This window comes from Sciurus vulgaris (assembly GCF_902686455.1).
Source record: "Sciurus vulgaris genome assembly, chromosome: 16".
In the NCBI taxonomy this organism is placed as follows: Eukaryota; Metazoa; Chordata; class Mammalia; order Rodentia; family Sciuridae; genus Sciurus; species Sciurus vulgaris.
The window spans coordinates 10,054,082-10,081,265 of NC_136477.1; the positions used below are offsets into that span (position 1 = coordinate 10,054,082).

The 27,184-nt window shown below is 52.6% G+C and overlaps 1 protein-coding gene across 2 annotated transcripts in view; it reads right to left on the reverse strand.

The window, feature by feature from the left end:
* OLFM2 (olfactomedin 2) overlaps positions 1-25,738 on the reverse strand; it is a 60,893-nt gene extending 35,155 nt beyond the window's left edge. The window contains exon 1 of one of the 2 annotated variants that reach the window (XM_079115759.1): positions 25,560-25,738. In XM_079115759.1, the coding sequence (XP_078971885.1) occupies positions 25,560-25,631 (72 nt within the window). In that variant the 5' untranslated portion in view covers positions 25,632-25,738. Of the gene's footprint in view, positions 1-11,227; positions 11,564-25,559 lie in introns of those variants that run through there. The other variant, XM_079115758.1, reaches the window with a different exon arrangement.
* Between the last annotated feature and the right edge of the window lie 1,446 nt (positions 25,739-27,184).

Below are 27,184 nucleotides of genomic sequence, written 5' to 3' on the forward strand. Positions count from 1 at the left end.
CACTGTCCCTGTGCACCACCATCCCGTCCTGTTCGACGCTTTGCCCTGCGCATGGAACCAGACCATACTTTCTCCTTCGTTTGTTTGCCATCGGTCTCTTCCCACCGAAGGTCAGCTTGCAGGAGCACAACCCGTGTCTGTCTCTGGCAGGGTGCCGTGTGCTGGAAGTATTTGTCACTCGAATCCACAAAGGGGCAACTGAATGAATGCATCACGGCTTTCTCCCTCCCGGGTCCTCAGCGGTCCCCTGACAGCTCCTGTGCCCCTGGGCCCGTTAGGGAGATTCCTATTCCATACCCAGTCCCTGACGCACCCCCACCCCAGCCCAACAGGAGGCAAATGAAAATGGACAGGGACGTGGGGGACCAGCCAACTGGTGAGAGAGAAACCAGGAAGGGGAGGCGGGATGCTTCCAAGGACCCTCTCCAGCTGGAGCAAGAGAGGGGAGCGAACGATGAGGCTGGAGCTGGACAAATGCCACAGTGGACATGAGGACAGGCAGGGCCAGAGATGAGCAGGTGAACTAGACACAGAGGACCAGAACGCCTCACGCAGGACTCGTCATGACGGAGGGTAATAGGGACTCTGCGGTGCCAACGCCAATCCCTGGCACCACCTGGCCCTTGCTTGTGCCAGGCATCTTTCTGTGCATTTGCCCCATAATTGTCCCGAGGGGACAGGTGTCAGGGGTGTGATTGGCCATGTACCTATCAGCATAGCAACAGAAATCCAGACAAGTGACCGTGTGCCTTGGTGGACAGGAGCAAGGATGGGGACACCCACGGTCGCCCTCGCTCCCTTGTTGGATATGTGAGCGAGCATCCTGTCCTCACGTTCAAATGCTCCTCGACGCACAACGGAGTTATGTCCGAATAAACCCAGACATTGAAATGCCCTTAACACACCCAACCCGCGGAACAGCATAACTCAGCCACACGGCACGCCACAGAATACTGGTTATTTGCACCTGTGACTGCGAGGCTGATGGGGTTGGGACTTCCCAACCCTGCCCAGCATCACATGGCGCTATCATGCTGCACGGTGCTAACCTGGGAACCCAACCCATCAAAAACCAAACTGTGGTCTGTACTGAATGGGTATTGCTTTCGCACCCTAAAACTGAAAAACCATGAGTCAAAAACACTGTATTCAGGGACCATCTGTACAGTGTTCAACTGCGAGCTCGCAGGTCAGTGTGAGAACTGTGTACCAGTATCCTGGGGATACGGGGTCTGCTCTCCTCCAGCCCTGATCATTCATGACCCTGTGACACTCTACAGTCATGTCCACACGTGCACGTTGCCTGTCCCCAGAGGCGTGCCACACTGACAAACGCCCATCACACAGGTAAACACCTCCCTGTAAATGCCCGCAGCCCTCTGTACATTCTGGACAACCGGGTGCACGTGTAAGTCCACCTAGAAGCCGTAAACATGTTACACATCTGGTTCTATCTAAGAACACCTGTGTCCTTCCGTGTATAACTCTTTCGTCCACTTGTATCCACCTGCCTGTATCCACGAACATCCCTACATCATCTCAGTAGGAACTGACATCTGTATACCGTCTGTCAACTGCCCTCTTAGGTCTCCCTAGTGAACTCATTAGCATTGCAGTCAGTCCTGAAATATTCCTGCAGAATTCATGCTTTACTAATAAGCTTGATGTCCTGCTGAGGTCACATGGCACTTACCAGGGCTAATGGAGCCGGCCTTGGCCAACAGGGTTAGGGAATCCTGAACTCCGGAATGGCCAGAGAATGCACTTACAAGAACAAACGGATTCCTCTTCCTTCTCACCGCACCAAATGTCTCAGCCAGTGTCTATCTGCAGAATGTAAGCCACATTTCGAGATGTGCTTATGGCCCCAACACTATCCTGGAATCATACTAAGAGCTGCATCACTAGATTTGCCATTATACCAAAGACTGCATCACACATTACACTGAGGGCTGCATCAACAGACTTGTCATACCGAAGGCTACATGAACTTCTGGGGCATTACACCAAGGGTTGAGTCAACAGACCTGTCTTTACATGAACACTGAAACATTCTTTCAATCATACACCTGAAGGCCCCAATCTAGACTGAGCATTATCCTGAAGCCTTCATAACTAGAAAGTAAAATTGAGAAGCAGCACCTTCCCTCAGCACCCGTAACTCCTGTGTGGGGTACAAAGGGACAGGCAGAGGTGGGTTTAAGAGATGATCCTAAGGGGTCCAGTAGGAGTATCAAAGGAGAAACTGGGAACCTGAAGTCAGGCACAGAAGACAGAGAATTAGTACCCCAAGAGCTAGAACCCAACCCTCTTGATCTAGGGGTGCTGAAGGAGCTGGGGAGACTCACCAAGTGCAGCTTGGAGCTGGTCACGGAGCCCAGGAAGCTGTAGATCTGTCATGGCTCAGCTCTCCCTGCCTAGGGGCCCGACAAAACACCCCTCGCCACACCCCGGAGGAGAGCTCTTCCCTGCAAGCTCGGGCCTCTGCAGGACCAGGCTGCAGTGGCGCCAGGACAGCCCCCCCCGCCCCCGCGGGGCCCACGGCATGCTCGAGCCTGCCTCACCATGCCCAGACAGTCCCCACGCAAGGGACACGCTCTGACATGCTCCCCCACGCCCCTGGGCTCAGACACATGGGTGGCATCAACTTCCCTTACACGGGGGTGCCTGCCTGCCATGAAGGCACACGCCAGCACACCGGGATGCACCCTGCCAGAGGGGCAGGGGGTCCAGCAGTTCCCCGCGTCTGCCAGGGCCTGCACTCCCGCGGCCATCCTGCCCTTCTGGATGGATTGGGGGGCATCAGGGAGAAGCGGTTATGATTAAACAGGAGACTGTGGAGCCCTAGGCTCCGCCATCCACGGGCTGGCTGGTGTCCCCCCGGGGGGCTGCGGACGGCAGGGTCGGGGAGAGGGCAGGGGAAGTGGCTCGCTTAATTAATTAGTCCTAATTGAGATATCTTTGCAAATATCCCTTTATTGAAGGACACGATTCCATCTGCTCCTTGGGAATTTGTCGCCTCTGTCTCTGGCCCTGGAGTATGGCAGAAATGACAAGAAAGAGCACTCGAGGAGGGCTGCCGCCTGCCTCGGCCGCTTCCGATAATGACCGCGGTGCCCAGGGACCGGACGAGGGACCGGCGGCCAGGCTGGACATCCGGAGGTCCAGGCGGAGACCGAGATGGGGAAGCTGCAAGAGGGCAGGAGGCGGACCGCAGGCCTGGGAGGAGGGCGGTGGGGACAGGCCAGGCCCCGAGAGGCAGGCCGAGAAACTTCGCAAGCAAGGCGGAGGGCAGCAGCGGCGCAGGTGGGCCGGCGGCCGGGGGACGCGGCTCCCTCTGCCTTTTCCCGCCTGGCCGGCCTCGGCACCCGCCACCGCAGCGACAATCAGGCCTGATTCCTCCCGGGCCTCGCCAGCCTCCCGTTCCCTCTCCCTTCCCTCTCCCTCCCCCAGTCACTCCCGCAATCATCTCCCTTGTTCAAAATGAGCTTCTGCAGCTGTAGCCAGACAGCTGTTCCATCTTGGAGCCAGCGCTGGGGCCTGGTGGCTGGGTCCTAGAGGGACGCCCTCTCGGATGGCAGCAGGAGAGTGAGGTGGCGGGTGGAGGGGGCTTGGAACTCAGCTGCCCGCCTCCACCTCCACCTCCAACGCCCATCCCCGGGGCTGCAGGGGTCTAGATGCCCCGGCCTCTGTGGGGCCTTCATGGCCTTATGCTCACCTGGCCCATCATGTCCACCCACCGAAGCCTTCCTGATACACATCCCGCCCTCCACCCCAGCCCTGTCAGGGTCGGATGGTAACAGGCAGGCAGAATCCCAGAGAGAAGACAGATAGACAGACATGCAGACATACATAGAGAGACAGACATGACAGAGATATAAAGTTGGGGATGTCCAGAGACAGAGATGTCAGAAAGACAGAGACACATAAGACAAAGAGAATGAAACAGTGAGAGAGAGAGAGAGAGAGACGGGGGCGGGCTGGGGCTCAGCGGGAGAGTGCTTCTCTAGCAAGAGCGGGGCTCAGTTTATCCCCAGTACTGGAAAAAAACAGAAGAGAGGATGACAGAGATAAAGAGACACATAAACACACACGGAGGGCCAGCAGTGGTCTCTCAGCCAACATTTAAGGGGGATCTGCTCTGGGCTGTGAATACACAGTTAGCGAGGAAAGAACACTTTGAGTCAGGCACTCCTGCTGTCCAGCTACTCAGGAGGCTGAAGCAAGAGGCTCACTGGAGCCCAGGAGATCGAGGCCAGCCTGGGCAACATAGTGAGATCCACTGCTATTTAAAAAGAAGGAAATAAAGGACATCTCTATCCACTGAGCCAGAGATGGGTGGGGGTGCAAAAAGCTCAAAAATAGGCATTGAGGCTGAGACAGAGAGGGGCAAAGACAGGCAGACCCATTCCCTGCCTCCTCTGGCCTCCCAGCCTGGCCTCTTCCCTCCCACCCATGAACATGCCCAACCCCACACCAAGCTCCTCCAAAGCACCTGGGCCTCCCCCAGACGGCTGCTTTCCTTCCTCGCTCAGCCAGGCAAGGTAGGTACCTGCTGAAAAGCAGCAGCCTTCCAACCCACAATCCAGACAGATGTCCTCACGGTTGAGCCTCTCGAAAACCCAACTGCCGGCCTCACAGTCCCTTCCTGCCCCGCCCAACGTGATGTCCGAGCACCCAGACCAAATCCCTGTGCCCTGGACATCGCTGACGCTCCGGGTACTTCCAGTGCCCCCCATCCTCCCTTCCTTCTGTCCAGAGGTCCAGCCCTCCTTCCCCCGACCATTTCCTTCTCGACCTTAGGACTCAGTGTAGGAGCTGGGGGTGTAGCTCAGTGGTAGAGTGTGCTCTTAGCTTGCCACAGGACAAAAAATAAATAAAAGACTCAATTTAGGCATGGCCACCTCCAGGAAACCTCCAGCCTGGTTTCAGTGCCTCTTCTCTGCTCCCACAACCTTCCAGAAATATCCCTGTCACTAAACAAACCATGTCATGTCACAAGTAATGCAGATGAGACTGTGATCTAACTGGTCAGGGACCTGGTGTGTGTGTGTGTGTGTGTAGCTGGGGATGGAACCCAGGTCTTCACATGTGCGAGGCAAGCGCTCTTCCACCGAGCCACACCCCAGTCCTTAGGCATCCTACTCTCCCACACTCTGCAACCCTTTCCACTACAAAGTAGGTGCTCAGCCAACACGCCCTCGCACGTGAGGGTGGCCGAGCGGATGTTAGGAGTCCACGACAGGGAGCAAGTGGATCCGGCAGATGGAGGCCAATTCCAAAATCCAGCTCTGTCATCCCCCCCCGCTGGAGAAGTGCAGCCACCTCTGCCCTGGTCCTCTGGCTCCCACCCTGTGTCCCTGCCAGTCTGCCCTTCTCAGAGGCCCCAGCAGGCAACCATGACCCCTGAGTCAGATCCCATCCCTCCCTGCACAGAACCTTCCAAAACGTCCGGTTCAGTCATCCATGTATTCATTTAACAAGTATTTACTGGACACCCACTATGTGCTACGTTCCAGGATGGGCACTGGGCCCAAAAGAGTCTACAAAGACTGATTTTTAGAATCCCTACCATTATGGCCACGCCATTCTAGAGCAGGAAAATCAAACAAGGTGAGTAAGTTGACGATACAGAGGCTGTCCAAGGTTCAGAGTGCAACAGAGAGAAAGCAGCCCGGAAGGGGCTGGGAAGGCTGCAGATCACATCGAAAGTCCTTGCACGAGCCCTCGGACGAGATATGGCCCCTGTCACCTCCTTACCCTCACCTCCCCTCACTGTCCCCGCCTCCGCTCTGCACCAGCTCCACTGGCCTCCCAAGTGTTCCTCAATTTCAGGCACTTTCCACCTCAGGGCCTTTGCACCTCTGTTCTCTCCACCTCAGACTCTTTTCCTCCAGATATCCTCCCTTGCTTCCTTCAGATCTCTGCACAAATAGTCACCTCCTCGGAGAGGTCACTCACTCTCCACCCCCTGCTCCATGTTCCTTTATAGGACAGTGAGTGCCATCTGACATAGGATAGATTTGGATACACTTGTCACCCCGCACCCCTGCCCCAGAAAGTCAGATCCACAGGATAAGGGTTTCTGTCTCTTGTGTTTGTAGTTCAATGCTTGGCACATAGTAGATGCCTAAGAAATAGTGGTTGAATAAACAAGCGTGTGAATGAATGAATGCAGAGGCAACCTGTGAGAATTCCTGTCATCTAAGTCGAGGAGGAGAGACTGGCAGAGTAGGTGGGACTGGCAAATACCTGACTCTCATCTCACGTGGTCCAGATCATATTTCTCACCCTCCTGAGGTAGGGCATGGCCATGTGACTTGCTTTTAACCAATGAATTTTGAGCAAAAGTAATGCATGTCCCTTCTCAGGCAAAGCTTTAGGAATCGGCAGGGGATTTGCCATGCCCCAGACTCTTCCTCCCTCCGCGATCATGTCACAGAGAGCACCCATCATCTTGGGTCCATCCATCACCTTGAGTCCGTGGGTGACCACCATGGACAGAGCTCTCCACCCACCCCCACCAGTCAAAGACGGACACATCAGGGAAGCAGGAAGTAAACCAGGCTGTGTCAAACGCATGCTGCTTGGGGTTGTTGGTCGGTTCAGTGTCATTTGGCCTCTCTTGACTGATTTGAGACTCTCCCCCACCCCCACCCAAAATTCATCAAGAAAATATGAATTCTGCATCTTGGTTCTTTGCGGAGAGCTACTCAAACAGCCTTTTGTTGACAGCTGCTCAGACCCTCCCCATACTTCCTGGGAGCAAAAGGGTCCTCCCCAAATAGAACACCCCTCCCCCATTTCTCCAGCCCTTAGGGTGGAGGGAAGGCACAAGGGCATAGCATGCAAGAGGCAGGTAACTCACTTCAGGCCCTGTAATGATGGCAGCCGCTGGCAATGGCGCTGACAGCTCTTAGTCTGGGTCTGGATTTATGGTCCCCAGGTGAGAAGCCTTTCTGCGAAGGCTCCCATCCCACAGGGGTGGTTTATGGCTGGGAGATGTCCAGAGGTACTAGCAGTTGCAGATTCCTCTCCCCTTCTGCCCGAAAATGGTCCATAACCACAAGAATGCTAAGCTGCTTCTCTGGAATGAGGGGGGGTGAGCCAGAGAGAAGCACAACCTGGGGTCTGGGCTCACCCCTTCCACATCGCTGAGGTCCTTTATTAAGCCAAATGCCAGCACCTAACCTACTGCATCAGGGCGCCGGGAATTCACACTGCTTAGGTTTCTAAACCCTCAGCCTCTCCCGGGTTGGTGTGCTGTATCTTCCTACAACTGCTCCTTACTGAGCACCTACTATGCGCCCGGTCACTTCCATTCATTCCCCTCCCCAATCCTTATGAAAGGGAAATTGATTTAGATACAAATATTTATTCCAGACCTACTATGTGCTTGGCTACAACAGTGACCACAACCCATCCTTACTAAACACCCACTATGTGCCCAGTCATTTGTTTCCATTTGAAGGTGGAATCTGAGAATCTCTATGATGGCGTGATTGTTCATTCAGTCACTTGACACATATTTATTGTAAGCCTACTATGCAAAACACAGACATCCTCTTGCATCTTATAGTCTAATGGAGATACTGAATTCTCCCTGACCAACACAAACATTGGAGTTTAGAGAGATTAAATGTTTCCCCAAAGTTTACAGTCAGTAAATGGCAAGACCAGAATTCAACATTTTAAATTCAAAGTCCTACTACTAATTGAGCATCTGTTTTGAAAGACATTAAGCTGGGGCCTTTCAAATACACACAAACTTGACACAGAAGAGGCACTTGGTAGTTTTGTTCAGTAAATAAAATGGATCAAAGGATGGATGGATGGATGGATGGATGGATGGATGGATGATGGAGGGATGGAGGAATGGATGATGGGTGGATGGAGACACGGAGGGACGGAGGGATGGATGATGGGTGGATGGACACATGGAGGGACGGAGGGATGGATGATGGGTGGATGGAGACATGGAGGGACGGAGGGATGGATGATGGGTGGATGGACACATGGAGGGACGGAGGGATGGATGATGGGTGGATGGAGACATGGAGACACAGAGGGATGGATGATGGGTGGATGGACACATGGAGGGACGGAGGGATGGATGATGGGTGGATGGACACATGGAGGGACGGAGGGATGGATGATGAGTGGATGGACACATGGAGGGACGGAGGGATGGATGATGGGTGGATGGAGACATGGAGGGACGGAGGGATGGATGATGGGTGGATGGACACATGGAGGGACGGAGGGATGGATGATGGGTGGATGGACACATGGAGGGATGGAGGGATGGATGATGGGTGGATGGACACATGGAGGGACGGAGGGATGGATGGATGCATAGAGGACAGACAAAGAGATGGTTGGGTGATAGAGAATGGGGGGCAGGGGTTGGTGGATACATGATAGAGATGGATGGATGGAAGCAGAGATCTGTGAAAGGTCAGATAAGTGATGGAAATGGGTGGAAGGAGAGACAGGTGGATGGGAGTTGAATAAAAGGATGAAGGAATGGATGGATGGATGGATGGATGGAAAGATGATGAAAGGGCAGAGATAAGATGGATGCGTGGAAGAATGGGTGTAAAGATGGCTGGGCAGATGGAATAAAGAATGGAGAGATGGGCGGGTTGGTGAAATGCTGGCTGGAGAGAGAGAGATGAAAGAATGTGACAAGAAGCCCATGTCACATTCATGTATACAAACTCTGATGTGCATATGCAATCACATAACACACACCCACAGCAAGGGGCGTACAACTGCAGACACACTCAGACGCCTCCATATCCAAACACACTCAGGGACACACCCACGCTGATTCTGGGATGGACTCCCACACACATGAATGCAAAGACAGATAGATGGTCGGATGGGTAGGCAGATAGAAGAAGGGATGAATGGGGACCTGGACAGTAGATTCTGTTACCCACAATTATTCTGTGAGGTAGGAATTATCATTACCATTTTATAGATGAGGAAGCTATAGCTCAGAGTGGTATAGCCACTCGTGGATCAATCCAGAGGCACAGAGCAAGGTGGGAGAAAATCTAGATTCAAATGTAAGTTTATCAGACTTCCGAGACCCTTTCTTGAGCATCCCCAGGTGCCAATCCCCTCCCAGGCCCCATCCTGAGTCCTTTAGCATCTCATTTCACAGAGCTTTTTTGTCAAGGTGTAGTAAGACTGAGGGATGGGGTGGGAGTCAGGGATGGGAGGGCCACTAACTCTCAGCAGGTGATTTCATGACAGCATTGGTTCGGGGACTGCTAGCTACGAAGGATTCCAAGTCTATTTTGGAACTTCAACAGACACACATACACACTTGAAGACATGTAATACACACCCACATGCATACAAGGCAAGCAAATACATACATATTCTGCATCTGTGCACACACAAAGACATACACATTCACCCTTAGTGCACACAAAAGTGCCTGCCCACGTGAACACATTTGCACACATATGCACACACAAATTACACTCTTGCACACTTATGTACACGTTCCCCAGATACACAATAAGCTCACATTCACACACACACCTGCATGTAACACAGGCATGAGTTTACACACACTGGCACTCTCCAATGGGGGAGGGGAACTGGCCTCCAATTTCAGTGAATGCATCTCTCCCCCCTCAGATAGTAGCAGCAAGAAGCCCATGTCACATTCAAGTATACAAACTCTGATGTGCATATGCAATCACATAACACGCACCCACAGCAAGGGGCATACAACTGCAGACATACTCAGACGCCTCCATATCCAAACACACTCAGGGACACACCCACGCTGATTCTGGATGGACTCCCACACACAGGACAACGCAACTGGAACCCTCATGTTAGCAGAGCACATAAACTTTCTCTTCACATCCCCCACACTCATATACTGAAACACACACACAGATACACACACCAGGACAGACCCAAACAATGTCACTTGATGTGAGACACACAGAAAAATACTGCTTCACACATTGGCTGCAAGTCTGAGACTGTGGAATGAACAATCTCACTTGGGTCCAGCCCAATGCCACCTCCCCCCAGGGACTGGGCAGAATCTGGGCACAGTGGATGGTGTCCTCCAACACACCCAGGCTTGCCTGCAACCCTTGGGAGCAAAGACCTCTCCTTCCAGCCAGGGGAGAGAAAGAAGCTGTGAGGCTGATGGAGGGCTAAACAGGGGGGCTGGAGGAGTTGGGGCAGCACGAGCAGAACTGGAGTCCAGTGCATCCCAGACCCATCTACTGGGAGGAGTTCCTCAAACAGATTGAAGATGGGAGGGGCTCCCAGAGGGGCGGCGGCTGTGAGGGGAGGGGCTGAGGGAAGTTTGCAATGGAGGAAGCCCCCTCCCCGCTCCTCAGGACAACAGGACCATTATTAATCTGACTGAATACCCTCCATCTCCCTCCGGGTAAGCGGGAGGATAGGGCCATAGAGGGGGATGGCGTGGAGGGGGCGATGCTGGAGCTTCTGGAGACAGTCTGAGCCCCTGCCTCGGGCTCAGCCCCGTTGCCTTCCAGGGTGGGCGAGTTATGGGGATACATATTCAGCGCATGTTAGACAGGTAAGGAGCAGGGAGGGGCTGGGGTGGGGTTAGGGTCGGTGGGCGCAGGGGGAGAAAAAGAGAAAAACAAAAAGAGATGCAAAGTCAGAGACAGTGCGACAGAGATAGAAAGAGACTGGAGAGACATAAATAGCCTCGAAGAAGCAAACCAGAAGGAAAAGGGGGGAGAGAGAGAGAGAAAGAACACGAACTACTCCGATGCGTTTAGACACAACCAGACAGAGACCCTGAAGGTGGAGGCATTCGGAGACCCCGAGACCCGCCCCCATGCAGAGGCGGGTCGCTCCCAGCCCCTCGAATCTCACCCTCCCGCTCCGCCCCACTCAGCCGGGACCCGGCTCAATTCCGCAGCCCTGGCCGCCTCCGCCCCGGGCTGGAGCGAGCTTGGCACCCGGACGCTGCTCACTAATAACAATAAGGATGCTGCACCGCGCGGAGGCGGCTGGGGGTCCCGGCTCCCCGGCTCCCTCCGCCTCTGCGTCCCGCCACCGAGCCCTGACAGGCATCCCTCGGGAGGGCACTCTCCGACCGGGATCGCCGGGCGGTCGGGGGTGCCGGGCCCCCGGGGGCTGCGGGGGCTGCGGCGGCCGCGGCGCGGGCACCACGCCCCCCGGGAGCGCCCCCTGCGCGGCGGCCACTCACGATTTTCTCGGAGGCGCCCGCGCGGGACACGGTGCCGTTGAGCCCCACGAGCGAGGGCAGCGTCTGCGACATCCAGTTGGTGACCATGGCCATGGTGCTCAGCACGGCCCCGATCTTGAGCAGCGGCACAGACATCGCGCCCCCGCCTCATGCCCCGCGGCCACCAGCCGCGCGTCCCTTGTCCGGCCGGCCACCAGGCAGGCGCTCGGTCCCTCACCACCCAGCCGCCCCAGGGGCGCGAGCGCGAGCCGGGGGCCGGGGCCGGGCCGGCCGGGGGGCTCGGGGACGCGGGCTGCGGCTCGGCGCGCCTCGCGGGCTCCGCTTATAAAGCGCCGGCTCGGCCCCCACCCCCTCCCGCGCCTCCGCGCCGGGCACTTCCAGCCGCCGTGACGTCACGGCTCCGGCCCGGAGCCCGGGGGGGCGGGGGGCGGCCAGACTGCCCCCCGCGGCTCGCCGCCCGGCTGGGGAACGCCCCCGGTGGGGACCCCCGGGCGCCGCCCCGCCTGCGCGGCTTCCCCAGCCCCGCCCCGGCGGCATTCCCACCCCGCGGCCGGGGGCTCCCGTCCCCTCCGCGCGCAGCCCCTCCGAGGTCCCCGCCGCGCGCCGCGCTTGGAGAGGGGGCCGCCGCCCCGCCTCGGCCACCAAAGCGGGCGGGGGGCCGGAGTCGCAAGTCCCCACCCACCTACTACTGTGGGACGCCAGCCCGGCTTTCTAAGCCCGGGTCCAGTTGAGAGCGGGGCGTGGGGCCAGACCCCGTGCGCTCCCACGAAGGAGCAGCCGAGGGTCTCCTTCGCCCGGGGGAAGGGGTTTCCCGGGTGCCAAGGCCACGCGGGGGTCCCTCGTTAGTTTCGGACGAGGGACGCCAGCGTGGCGTGGCCCGGTGCGGACGCGAGCACTCGCTGGCGGGGCGGCGACGGGGTCACTTGGGCGGCGGGAGGGTTTCCCCGGGCCTCCAAGGGCGGCCGCAGAGCGCCGGCCGCGACCCGGGGGACGCCTTCTGCAGGCGGGTGCAGGCCGGGCCGCCTCCGGGGAACCCGGGCCGGGGGCGGGGCTCTCGGACTCGGGACCGTCTTCCTCCAGGACGGGGTCCGCTCTGGGGCGAGCTCCCGGGGGACAGGGACGCGCGGCCACCCACCACCCTCCCGGCAGCCGGCGGCGGGGCTGGCGGGGTCGGCGGGGCAGCGGCGAGGAGCGCCGGCGGGGTTTAATTTCCTCTGTTTTGCCTGCACTCACGCCCCCTCCTGGCGTCCCCGCATCACCTCGCGCCGCCGCCGCCGTGGCCCTCGGCCCGCGGCCGCCGCCGTCTGGAGGCGGCGATGACTCAGGCCTTTCCCGCCGCTGCCGCTCTCGGAGGGCTCGCCCGGGGAGAGGCGCAGAACATAGGGGAGAAAGCGGGGGTCTTGGACTGCCTTCGGAGCTCGACCACACCGGGATGCAGATTCTACACGTGTGTGACCTCCAGCAATGGCTGCCCCTCTGTGCCTCAGTTTCCTCATTTGCAAAATGGGTGGTTCTGAGGACTGGTGGATCTGTTACAAGTAAATGGTTTGGCTCTCCTGAAACCAAGTGCTCTATTGAGCATGGTCCACATCCCAGACAAAATGCCTACTTGAGGGGAGCTATGGAGCGAGACAGACAAGAAATAGACAAAGAAAGTGAAATACAAATAGAATATCAGGAGGAAGGGGAATAGGGACTAAGGAGGGGAGAGTAGACTTTAAATTGGGAAAGGTTACAGTTAAACAGATAGGTAAGAAGGCCAGGGAGGGAGCCATTTGGATATCTGGAGAAGAATTCAAAGCAACAGGAACAGCAAGTGCAAAGGCCCTGGGGCAGGAATGTTCGAAGAATAGGAAAGAAGCCAGTGTGGTCAGAACAGAGTGAGCCAGGGGAAAAGAGAGGAAGGACAGTGCCTGTAAAGCACTTTTCAGAGTGTCTGGGACATGATAAATTTTCATAAATAGTAAATGCCATTTGTTGTTATTATTTGCAAGTGATAAATGACCAAAAAAACAAACAGTGACCTTGCTTAGTTGTATCAAAGCTTCCATTTATTAGCACTGTACACTGTAAATGAACTTGCTAGCATTTACTCAACCTCCTAAGAAAAGTACAAGTCCCCTTACCCATAAGGAGACCCGGCTCAGAGAAGAGAGGGGAGCAGCCCAGGGAGACCCAGCAGGTAAACAGGACCCAGGATCTGAAGGCAGGTCTATCTGTTTTCAGATCCCAAGACCAGTTGGCTCCAGGCCTCCTGGCTTAGACAATTTGAAACCCAATGATACCGCTTCTCTTCTCTGCCTGAGGGCTGTGGGTAACTGCCCTAGCTCAGCACAATCAAGCTTCTCCACCCAGTGGATGCACCTCCTGGCCTCCCACCTCCTCCACACTTCCCAAACTCCTCTCCCCAAAGGCACTGATCACCTTCCATGGAGTTTTACCACTGAGCTATACCCCAACCCTCTATTTATTTACTTATTTATTTATTTATTTTCACTAAGTTGCTAAGCCTGGCACCATCCTCTGGCCTCAGCCTCCAGAGTAGCTGAGATTACAGGCATGTGCCACTGTGCCTGGCTTTCCCCTTCTTCTTGAAAGTTGTTTCTTCCCTGATTTCAGACACACCTTATTACTCCCTAGTTTCCCCCACTTCTGTGGCCTCACTGTCCCTCCCTACTTCCTAAATGCCTGCATCTCCCTCCTGGGCTTCGTCCTGCCCCTGCCCCTCTCATTTGGTGCACTCTATCTGCACCATCCCACCCACTCCCCAGGCCTTGGTTCCATCTGGCACACCCCTGCCTCAGGACCTTTGCCCTGGCTGCTCACTCTATCCAAAACTCTATTACCACAGATGCCCACATGGCTTATTCCTCTATTTCATCTATGTCTACTCTATATCTTTGTATGGGTCAGAGTCCTGCCATGCCCTCCAGAAAAACTACATTTCCCAGGTTCCTTTGCACACTGACTTCCTGTTAAGCTCAACCAATGGGAGGCACTGGAGGGAGACTGGTGAGTGGGGAAAAGCTCAGGCATTGCTCCGCTCTGCTTGGGGTATGTGGGGGGTGTCTTGTGACTGTGCTCACACCCCCTCCATTGTCCCACAAGAGACCCTTCCTCATACCACCCCTTTGCAGGGTCCCTCCAGCAGCATTCCATTGAGGCCTGTAGCTGGATTTCCACTTGGCTTCTCAACTCTTCCATCTCCACCTAACCAATCCCCTGTATTGAATTCTCTCTCACTGAAATACCTGACTTTGTTTGTTTCCCTGACTGGACCCTGAGTGATCTGGTCTTTGGGGTGCTGTGGACTGAAACCAGGGCCTCATGAGTGTTCAGCAATAGCTCCCCCACCCAACTTACCCCCAAGTCCAAATAATGCCATCTTTTTTGAATGACCTTCCCTGACCACCTCATCTACAATCAGAACCCCATGAAGCTTTACCCTTTACCCTACTTTATTTTTTAACAGCATTGTCACCATGTGATATTATTATATTGGACTTTTATTTGTTTATGATCTCGCTCCTCCACTAGACTGTAGGCCCCTAGAACTGTCACCAACTTGTCTATGTTTTTCACAGCTGCATCTTCAGGACCTAGAACAGCATGGCATATAGTAGATGCTCAAGAAATTGTTCTTTTTTTTTTTCTTTCTTTCTTTATGTGTGTGTGGGGGTGGGCTGGGGGGTGTTGCTAGAGATCAAACCCAAGACCTGTGCATATTAGGCAAGTTCTTTACTGCTGAGCTACATCCACATCTCTAAGAAATTGTTCTTGATTGACTGACCAAATGAATCTATTACCTGGGGCTTATCTATAGCCCAGATCTCCACCTAGAGCTCAGACCACTAAGCCCACCTGAGTTTTGGACATTTCCACTAGTGTGTTTCACAGAACTGATGACACATTGCACCCATTAGAATGGCATTGAATCAAAAAGATTGTATCGAGTATTGATAAGGATGTGGAAAAACTGGAACCAATACATCGCTACGAGGAATATCAATTGTGCAACTACTTTGAGAAACAAGTTAGCAATTTCTTAAAAAGTTAAACATAAATTTGTCATAGGACCTAACAATTCCATCCATCCAAGAGAAGTAAATCACACAACCATGTAAAGACATGTGCATGAATATTCAGAGCAGCATTATTCATAATGAAGGGAACCAAATGCCTATCACCTCACGATGGAGAAACAAACTGGGGTCCATCAATACAAGGGAACACTTTCAGCCACAAAAGGAACAACTATTGATGTTTTCTATAATGTGGATGAACCTCAAAAATATTTTGCTAAGTAAAAGAAACCAGACAGAAAAGGCCACATATTTTATGATTCCATTTATACAAAATGTCCAGAGAAGGCAAATCAATAGCAATGGAAGGTAGATTAGCAATTGCCTGGAATCGGGGTCAGCAGTGGGGAGGGAGCACAAGGGGCATGAGGGATCTTTTCAGGGGAATAGAAATGCCCTAAAATGGGATTGGGGTGATGGGTACATAACTGCAAACTTATGAAAAGTTACTGAATTGCACAGGTAAACAGGTGAATTTTATGATATATGAACCATATTCCAAGCAGCTGTTAAAAAGCAAGGACCTTTTTATACGTTCCCTGTGACCCTCCCCCCCCGCCCCACCCAGGTGCCCTGTGCGTGCACTAACATGAGAGTGAGTGCCTTCTGAGGGACTGGGGACACTTGCTCCACCCTGGTCCTGGCCCTGATGACCCACAGTCAGAAACTGGAGGTTATTCACCTTTAACTCCTTATCCTCCCTCCCTCCCCCACCAGAGCCAAGGGATCCTGATGCAGAAAATATCTCAACAGAGTGGCTCTTCCTCTCCTCCCCATCGCTCTGAGCTTCATGCTGGAGAGCCACTGAAGGTAACGGGAGCATCCCCCACAAAAGAAAAATTCCCACGGGGAAAAAAGTTCACAGCGTTTGGAGTAATATTAATCACTGCTAAAGTGTCCCGAGTGTGTCAGGCACCAGGCGCCGCTTGCTGTAAGACACAGGCAATGACTCCTTTAACTTTCAGAATAGACAGGACTGTCGTTCCCATCTTAAAGGAGGAAATAGAGGCACAGAAATGCTAAGGAACTTTCCCAAAGTCACCCAGGTTTTGATCTGGGTCTCCATAGTACTGGGTTATTTGAACCAGTTCATGGAAGGAAAGACTGAAGGCTGATCCCTACCTCACATCATGTCCAAAACCCAATTCTGGATGGATCATTCATGTAAGCGTGAGAGACAAACTGTAAAACTCTCAGGAGGAAAACGTGGAAGGGTATCATCATTACCCTGCTGTGGGCAAGAAATTTTTTAAAACAGGACCCATAAGTAAGCACCAACCATGAAGGGAAAAAAATTATGATCTAAACTATGTTAAAATGAAGAAATTCTATTGGTTTAAAGGAACCATTAAAAGAATGAGAAGGCAAGCCGCAGAGTAGGAGAATATATTTGTAAAATTTATGTCCAATAAAGAACTCATATTTTGGTTTTATATTTATGAAAGTGTGTGTTTACATACAATCTGCACACACACACACACACACACACCTTCCCACAGAGCAATAAGGGAAAAGCAGCAGACAGCCTGATAGAGAAGCGGGCAAAAGACTGAAACAGACAAAAAGGGGTATCCAGGTGGTCTATCAAGAGGTGAAAAGTACTTAGCATGATTAACCATCAGAGAATGCAAATTAAGCCCACAGGGAGAACCACTGTGCACCCCTCAGAAGGTCTAGAGTGGAAGAGGGATGTGCAGGTTTTGAGGAGGAATGCTCCCCCTGCTGGTGGGAGGGGAGCTGCTGCACTCTCTGGAAGAGTCTTGGGGTTCTGGAAGCTGTTCAGCAGGACCTCCCCCAGAGCCAGCAGTTCCACTCCTAGCCACACAGAATGCAGCCTGGTCACTTGCAGATTCCCTACTGGCAAATTTGCCTATCTGATACAATTTATTTATATGTCTAAGGCCATGATTCGCTGTGACTTTGTGGTAATTTGTGGCCATATGCAGAGTATCAAAATGTTGCATGAACTGACTGTGAATGTTCCTAGCTGAGGCTGAACAAGGAAATGACTTTGTTTCATACTATAAATGAGTACTTATTTGGCGGGGCGGGTGGGGGGGGTACTGGGGATTGAACTCAGGGGCACTCAGCCACTGAGACACATCCCCAGCCCTATTTTGTATTTTATACAAAGGTCTTGCTGTGTTGCTTAGTTTTGCTTTTGCTGAGGCTGACTTTGAACTTGAGATCCTCCTGCCTCAGCCTCCCGAGCCACCATGCCCGGCCACCTTCATGTCTTAAATGCTACCCTCCACGGAGAGCCAGTGAAGGCTCTGAAAAAAACTGCGTGTTAGATAAACTTTATTTTTGGGCATGAGTTATAATGCTGTTGGCCACAAGCTCCATGTTAATGAATCAAATTTTTAAAGTTTTTAAAAGAAATACACACCGAACAGCACTATCTATTATTCCATTAACAAAAATGTTGTGGCTAGAGACTTTCAGACAGAGCGGCATGTGTTTGCAGGGATGTGGAACTCCAGGGCACCGTAGCAGGGAATGTAAAAGGCCACAGCTGCTGTGGAAAACAGTACAGAGGGCCCTCCAAAAATGGTATGGAATTGCTGTATGATCCAGGGACTCCACTCCTGGGTGTAGGCACAAGAGAATCAAAAGCAAGGTCTCAGTAAGATATTTGCACACCATATTCATAGCAGCATTACCCTTAGGAGCCAAGAGGCGGACACCATCCAAGTGTCCAGGTACAGATCAACAGAGTGTGGTCGTCCTTATGATGCAATACAGTTTGGCCTTAAAAAGGAAGGAAATGATCCCTGTATACATGGATGGACCGTGAGGACTGTATGAGTCACCAAAGGCCTCTTTTAAGTCATACTATAAGGACATCTACCAACAGTCTAATTCACAGAAACAGAAAGCACAATGGGAGGGGTACCAGGGGAGGGGGAGGGGTGCGAGGAGGTGTTTAACAGGGGCAGCGTTTCAGTTCTGCAAGATGGAAAGAGTTTCAGAGGCTGGTTGCCCAAAGGTGTGAATTTTCTTAATCTTTCTGAACTGAATACTTGGGAATGGTTATGATGATAACTTTTATATTATTTGTATTTTACCCACAATTTAAAATTCTTTAAATCTTTCATTTGAACTCTCTCTCCCACATCTCTTCCATGACTTATTGTCAGCTTCATGAATTCTAAAACCCTTAACCCAACATTCAACGTCTTTAGAGTCAGGTTGAAGTTCATTGCCAGGTCTCACCTCCCCGTGGACACCAGCCACGCTCCACCCTCATTCCCATTCCAGAATACACTGCCTGCTTCTGGGTCTTGTCAGCTTGGCCAGCAACCTTCTTCTACGTGGAACGTCCACTCTCCAGTCTTCACCCATGGACCCTCAAGGCTCACCTGGAGCCACCTCCTCCAGGAAGCCTGTGTGACTTAACACTTTGCACAATGCACCATATCCCCACATCCGTCTCCCTGACTTGTGAACTGAAAGCCACTCCGCAGCAAGCTCTCACATCTCTCCACACCCCAGAGCTTTCTCAGGGTCCTTTCCATAGGAATTACGAGAGAGGTGAGCAATAAAAGAACTGGGAATCTGTGGTGCTGTCTTGGGACCTAAAAGATGGGGAACTGTCCACCTCCTGTTCAATGGTCTCAGCTGACTTTGCCGCTTGGTTTCTTTCTTGACACCCTGTCTTCTTATCTGCTAAGCAGGACTCAGATGCTAGCTGCCTAGGATAGTCAGAACTATGTGTAAAATGGAAGTAGACAGGCACAAGAGACTACGGGTGCCAGGCAAATAAGTGTCCGCATACAGACCTCAAAATTCATTCAGACTACTCTCTGCTCTTTTCTGGTTTCGACTTGGGTTGTGGCTGAGCCATGGAGGGAAGAAAATGGGAGACAGGCTGGGTTTCCCTCCTGGGGGTGAAGGTGTGTTGATGCTCTGCTAGCTAAAAGTGGCATCAAACTCTGCTCCTGTCATGACACCCTCTTCCCAACACAACCAGGCTCGAAACCTCTGGAGAGGTAAGTTTCTCCTCCCCACTGCTTGAGAGTGCACACTATCACCCAGTCCTTGGCGTGCAGCATATGGCTTGAAACACAGAAGGTTCTCAGCGAATGGTTTCCGGGTGAATACACGAAAGCACAAACAAATCACAACCGCAAGTTACTGGCTCCCCAAAACTGACACTGAATTCTGGGGAGACAGAGCCATTGCCCATACTAGCCACTGGGCTCATAAGAAATACACGCCCACCCACATGATTGACCCACAGGGAATAGGGTCACGGTGCACACACATCCATAGGTATAACTGTGGTACAAACATGTCCCTGTGCCACATTTGGCCAATGCTGAATATAGCTGGCCCCTCCATATCCCTGGGATCCATGTCTGCAGGTTCGACCAACCCTGGGTCAAAAATATTTGGGGAAAAATTGCACCTGTATTGAACATGTACAGACATTTTATTATTTCCATTATTTTCTAAACAAAACAGTAAAACTCTTTCCATAGCATTTACATTTTATTAGGTATTGCAAGTCACCTAGAGATGATTTAAAGTCTACAGAAGGACTGCAAAGGTTCTATGCAATAGCTACAGCATTTTACATAAGGGATTTGCACATGGACAGATTTTGGTATCGTAGGAGGTCCTGGAACCAATTTCCTGCAGATACGGAGGCACGACGGTAACTGTTCCTGAACACACACACACTGTCTCTGAACATACACAGACACATTCCTGTGGGGCCAGGGTTAAAGTGAGGCAAGCTGTACAGGGGCAGAATTGAATCCTATTTTTATATAAATTTTTGAAATTTTGCTCAGAGATATTTTGCATAAATTTTGCCTGTATTACATTATTTGGGTGTGGTGGTGCACACCTGTAGTTCCAGTGACTCAGAAGCCTAAGGCAGGAGGATCACAAGTTCAAGGCAAGTCTGGGCAACTTAGCCAGACACTGTCTCAAAATTAAAATTAAAAAAGGTTGGGGTGTAGCTCAGTGGCAAAGATTCCTGGGTTAAAACCCCAGTACCACAAAAAATTATTTTAACTAAATTAAAAAAAAAAAAAGATTTGTATCCGCTTAAATGTAGTACTAGAAACAAGTGCCTGACTAATCTTATGTTGGCTTGAGACAACACACACACACACACACACACACACACACACACACACACACACACACACACACACACACACACACACACACACACACACACACACACGGCCCACGGCCTCAAGCACACAGGAACAAAGTTCCTGCACAAACCTCACTCCACCACTAGGTGTCGCCCCAGCTCCTTATCTTAGGCCTAGCGGTGGCCAGCTCTGAGTTTTGAAGTCTGATAGATTTCATTTACCTCCCTCCACCTGGGACATTCACATGTTCCAAAGGAGCTCGGGAAGAACAGCATTTTAACCTAAACCGTGCTGCCCTGGAAGGGACTTCAAGCACAAGTAAAGAGGATGGGTTTTCTTAATGCCTCTGTTCCAGGGGTGAGTAGCCCCTCATCCTCCCTGGGCACGGTGGTTCCCTGGTAGCAACAGTTTTGCTTTCTGCAGTTTCAGTTACCTGAGGTCAACCACATTCTGAAAATATTAAATGGAAAGTTCCATAAATGAACAGTTCATAACGTTTTTGGGTTTTTATTTGTTTGTTTGTTTTGTTTTGTTTTTTAATCAGGGATGAAACCCAGGGGTGCTTAACCACTGAGCCACATCCCTAGCCCTTTTTGAGATTGGGTCTCATTGAGTTGCTTAGGGCCTTGCTAAATTACCGAGGCTGGCTTTGAACTTGCAATCCTCTTGCCTCAGCCTCCAGAGCTCTGCTGGAATTACAGGCATGTGCCTCAGGCCTAGCTTCTTAAGTTTTTAATTGCACACTATTCTTTTTTTTTTTCTTTTGGCCCTGGGGGATTGAACCCAGGGCTTTGTGCATGCCAGGCAGCCAGCACTTTACCACTGAGCCACATCTCCAGCCCAATTGCACACCATTCTTAATAGCGTGGTCAGGCCCAGAACAACTGGGACGAACCCTGGAACACCTCTGCACTGTGCTGCCTGGAACATGGATCATCCCTCTGGCATGCTCCCCACTTGCTAGTTATCAGATTGGCCATCTTGATATTTCAGTGCTGTGTTCAAGCATCTCTTATTTTACCTGATAATTGTCCCAAAGCATAAGTGCGATGATATAAAAGAAGCACCAGGGAATGAAATATGGAAGGACAGAATCCGGTTCCATGGGTAGTGGTAAGAACATGCAGGGCATATTGGATAAAACAGTAGATGCAGAATTTGGTACTATCCCAAGTCTCAGGCATCTACTGGGGGTTTTGGAATGTACTACTCCTCAGGTTAGAGGGGATTACTGTACAAGAACCTCATGATCTGAGAAAGAAAGAGACCCTGTGTGTGTGTTAGGAGGTCCATCCATTCACTCATTCACCAGATATTTGCTGAGCACCTACTGTGTGCCAGGCTCTGTTCCAGGCACTGGAAAGAGAACAAAATTTGCCTGATGAGCTCCTGTTCTAGTGGGGAGACAGACAATGAATGAACAGACAAATCATGGAAAGGCAGTAGCAAGGCGATACAGGAAAATATCAGTAAGAGCTCTACGAGTGGAAGTGGGGAGGCTATTTTGATGGCTATCAGGGCAGGCTTCTTGGAGGAGGTGACATCTATGCAGAAAGAAGAGAGGGAGGAAGTCAAGTAACTGTTCCTGGGGAACAGTGTCCCAGGCAGAAGGAATGGAAAATGCAAAGGTCCTGGAGCATCTTATCCAAACTGGACTCTCTCTCCCTATCATGCTCCTGAGAACACCTGAAAGGGTCAACCCTGAACCCAGATAGTGCCCAGGACACAGTTAAATGGTAGGGAGAACTTCCCAAGGGTCAGAAGAGGGAACTTTTTCCCTTAAGAAAGATGGTGGGCTTAGAGGCATCAGGTCCTCTGGTTGCTTCAGGTCATTCACAGAGCCACTCTCTGACCAGAAACCAGAACAAGTGGGAGAAACCCTGGATGGATGAACAGTACCTCTTACATCGCAACTTTTTTGCTTTCCAATTAAATCTAAACTCCTGCCCACAACCCACAAGTTCCTGTGTGGTCTTGCCATTCTGGACTTCTCCGGCCACATGGCATTCACCCCAGCTGTTGCCACCGCAGGGCCTTTGCACTTGTTGTTCCTCCTGCCTTGGAGGCTTTTCTCCCAGATACTCACAAGGCATCCTCTTTCTTTTCTTTCAGGCGTTGCCTCAAATGCCACCCCTCATAGAACCTCCCTGACCAAACCTGCTCAAATAGTGTCCCCCATTGCTCGTTTTTTGTGTTTTTGGTAGTGGGGATTTGAATCAGGGGCCTTCTACCATGGAGCTACACCGTGGCCCTTTTTATTTTATTATTGTTATTATTATTACTATTATTATTTATTTATTTATTTATTTTGCGGTACTGGGGATCGAACTCAGGGCCTTGTGCTTGTGAGGCAAGCACTCTACCAGCTGAGCTATCTCCCCAGCCCATTATTATTATTATTATTATTATTATCATCATCATCATCATCATCATCATCATTATTATTGATAGGATCTGGCCAAGTTGCTCAGGCTGGCCTCAAACTTGTGATCCTCCTGCCTCAGCCTCTGAGTAACTGGGATTACAGGCGTGTGTCACTGTGCCTGGCTCCACCAGCACTCTTTAATCTCCTTTATCCTATTTATTATTCTTCATGTCTTTTACATGGTATTATATGTTTATGTCGTTCTTTCTGTCTCCTCTGCCAGATCAGCTCCAGGAGGGTGGGATTAGAAGACTTGTTGATTGAAAGGATGAATACATGATTTCTAAGAACGACACATGGAGAAACCCATTAGGGACTGGGGAGGTATCTGGGACGCGATGGAAGGAGCGAAGGCGGGGCAGGCAGAGTCCTCTCTCCTAGGGGTTAGCCGGGGACTGAAACTGCTTTTCCACCATGCAGCGCCCCTCAAGGCCGCCTGGGGCACTGCAGCCCAAGGCAGGACTCCATCAGTCCCGCCCCAACTCATTACCCATCTTAGCCCCGCCCCATCTGCCATTTAGCCCGCCTTCACGGCTCTCTGATTAGCTCCGCCTCCATGGCTCTCTGATTAGCCCCGCCTCCATGAGTACACAGTTTAGATCCGCCCCCGAACAAGTTCTTCCCAGTCCCAGGGGTAGGTGGGACTCACCCCTAAGTGCACCTCTCTCAGCAAACTCTCTGGCACCACTTGGAGAAAGAACAGGAAATCTAGAGTTGTCTAGGGACGGGCAGGGTGGGGGAGAATCCCCAGGGGATGATTCCAAAAACCCTTCATAGAAACCAAATTCAACTTCATCCCTGGTGCAGTTTAAGTGTGTGCCACTTAGTGTCTCTCTCTCTCTCTCTCTCTCTCTCTCTCTCTCTCTCTCTCTCTCTCTCTCTCTCTCTCTCTCTCTCATATGTCTCTCTTTGCTTTTCTCCAGCTCACCTATCAATTGAGTACCTACTGTGTGCAGCCCGATGACAGGTGCTGGATGCACTCCTTTTCCCACCCAATGTGTAGGTACTGAGATGGGGAACTGTGAGGGAGGGGTCCCCACAAACTCTCCTCATGGAAATCCTCCTTCCTAGAATACATCCTCAACTCCTCCCAATCCCCCCCCCCCCACACACACACTAGGGGTGGGCACAGCTGATTCCTTTTATCTTGATCAGGTTAAGGAAGGTGCTAGACTGTTTTTCTTCTGCGATTTTACCTGAAAACCCCACCTAGTGACCTTTGCACAGGCACTGTCCACACCCATGAAATGAATTCTTCAACAAGCTGGCAAGCACGTGGCTCAAGAACCTGACTGCCTCGGTTCAGTCCTGTCTCTGCCACTCCTGAGCTGTCTGGGCTTGAGCAAGTGCCTGTACCTTTCCCTGCCTCGGTTTCCCCATCTCTAAAATAAGGGCAACAATAGCATCCACCAGCAGGGCACTGAGGAGCGTCAATGCCTCGTTGGGGCTGTGTGCTTGAAAGAGCGCCTTGCACAGAACGAGCATTATGAATGTTTGCTGTTAGAATGATATTTCATTATTTTTGATCCCAGCTTCCCTCTGAGCCCCTATGGATCTTAGAATTTGGGGGTGTTCCCACCCATAAGATGGAGGAAAAAGAGGCTTCTCAATAACTGAAGAAAGCTTGGACTCTCCTCATTTTGCAGGGCTCCCCAAACCTGCCCAAGCGATGGGGTGCCACATTGAGACAGACCTGTGTCTGTGAGAACATGAATGGGGTGTGCAGGAAACCCACAGGCGCGCACACCCATGGGTACATGAATGCTCGTTTGCACACACAATCCCCACACCCTCTTGTAGAGCGATTTATTCAAAGGCACAGAATGGCACATGGTCGTCTTAGAGCTCTCACTCAGTCACACACCTGGTCACACGCGTTTTGTGCAACACCCAGGCATTTGGACACAGTCATGTAAAAACTGTCACACGGTCCTGGTCACATAGCTAGGGCTGCACAAGTACCACCAGGATTAACATGGTCCTCACTTGAACTGGTGTCCCACTACCAGTCACACACACGCACAACTCTCACGGCAAGCTCACAAGCCTCACAGTCACACCAAGCCTCCGGTCACAGCCACCCACTGTCACACACAGCCTCTCGTGTACAAACACCCTTTCCTAGTCACACCCCAACTCACTCACAGTTGGACCAACACCTGCACAGCCACACACACAAACTCCCCTCGGTCACACCCAGCGCGACACAAAGACACGTTTATCCTGCACCCCCACCAGCATCTCACACACGTCCCCATCAGTCACTCACACGTGAGTCCCGCCCCCTTCCCCACTCTGGGGGTGCAGAGGAGAAGTGGGGGGCTTCACAAGCTGGCGCCTCGGCCATGATGGAGAAGTGAAGGGTAAGCCACATCCCGAAGGCCCCCGAAGTTTCCCCCTCCACCCCACTCAGCTCCAGCGAGACGGCGGGGTGTGGGCTCCAGGTCACCGAGGGGTTAAGAGCCCCAAAGCAGGATCGTGCCGTCTCCCAAAGCATCCCAGCTGGAGGCTGCATCTGAAGTCCCCTACTACTCCCCCAGGCCAGGGTGATGGCCCACCCCTCCCCCGCTGCGACCCCCGCCCCTCGTCCCTCGCCGCCCCGCGGCTCTGGGGAGCTCGTGCAGACCCCGACCTGGTTTCTCCGAGGACCCTCTGCGCGCCCCTGCCCTCTGGGACTCCCCCGCGCCCGCACCTGCCCGCCGGGCCCCTACCTGTCCGGCGAGGCCTGAGCACAGCAGCGGCAGCAGCAGCAGCGGCAGCGGCGGGACCGTGAGCGGCCACATGACGCGCCCCCAGCCCGGCGTTCCGTCCCCCCGCCCGCCCTAGCGGCGCCTCGGCGCGGGGACCGCCACCAGGCGCGACCCCGCCCGCGCGGCAGGGGCGACCCTCCTCCGCCGCCTCCCCCGCCTCGCCGGCGGCCGGGATTCCGCCCCACCCCCGCCCCCAGCTCGCCGCGAGTCTTTGTTGCGGGCTCCGCCCCCCGCCCCGCCCCCAGCTCGTCTTCGGGCGCCGAGCGAGCCGGGTCGGGGGACCCGGGAGGCGGGAGCTGGCACTGGCGCGTGGAGCCGGGGACCAGACCCGGCGCCCCACCCCAGGCCATCACGGGAGTGGGTCACGGAGATGGGGCGAGGGCGTCCGTCACGTGCTTGTCAGTTTCACCTCCCGGGATATTTCCCACGTTGAGGATGGAGGTGGGAGGGGGATCGGTGGGGAGGAAGGCCTGGTAGCAGGGAGGAGAAATTATCCAAGAACTGTCATCTACAGAGAAATTGAGGCACGGAGCCTGTGAAATGGGCAGTTGGGAAGGGGTCAACGCCAGAACAGGGGCAGGTAGAACAGAGATGGACACTGCGAGTGAGAGGCAGAAACCCGAGCAGGAAAGTGACATTGAGAAGAGGCGGTGGGGGGACCAGGTGAGCTGACCTGGCCTCCCGCAGGGGCATCTCATTTCCACTCTCCCTGGGCGCACATTCCCTAGGGCGTTCCTGATGGAAGCTTTCCCCTCCCCCAGCCCCCAGCCACACCTGGACAGCCTCTCCTTGTTTATGTTTCAATGCCCCAAAATGACAGATCAGATTCCCGAGAGAACCAAAATATGAAGGCCGCCTCCACATGAAGCATTTGCATATGAAGGGCGTCCTTGTCCTGTCCGCCTTCTTTGGAGAGGCTCTGTGGCCCTTCTATGCCTCTCACTGCCCCAGGTCTGTCTCTGCAGTCATCAAGTATCCCTGTAGCCCTTCAGTGATTTTTGGGGGAAGGGCAAGTAAATCAAATTATGGAGGAATCTGCCATAAAATATGGGGAAGGGGTGAGAAAAGCTGGCATTTTTCTGACCCTACTGTGTGCCAGGCAGATAGCATATTATTGGTGGTTTTGCTGGGCCAAAGAGGAAGAGCTTGGTGTCCAATAGCCCTGGCTCTGTCACTATTTTGCCATGTGACCTCAGGCAAGGAGTTTCCCCTCTTTTAAAAGACCTGTTTCCTCCCAGCATCTCCTATCATTGGGAGACATCTGTGACCCAGGAGCAAATAGTGCACCAGTCCCCAGAGCACATTGTCACAGAGCAGTTGGGGACACTGGCTATAGGATCTGGTCACAAGGCAGAATCTGAGCCTGAGAAGACATTGCATCTATTCCTCTACCTCCTTTTTTGAAATGGGAGACTGTCTTATGCTGGATCCTTAGGCCAAAATTGCAGTCACCATGTAGGTTGGTAGATTCTTAAAAGTCTTGACCAAGAGTGGGCATCCTTGTAAAGGGCTTAGTTTCAGGACCATGAATAGTGTCCTCCTTGGGTTCTGATCAGGGATGTGGTTACTGTTATGGCCAGGCCATG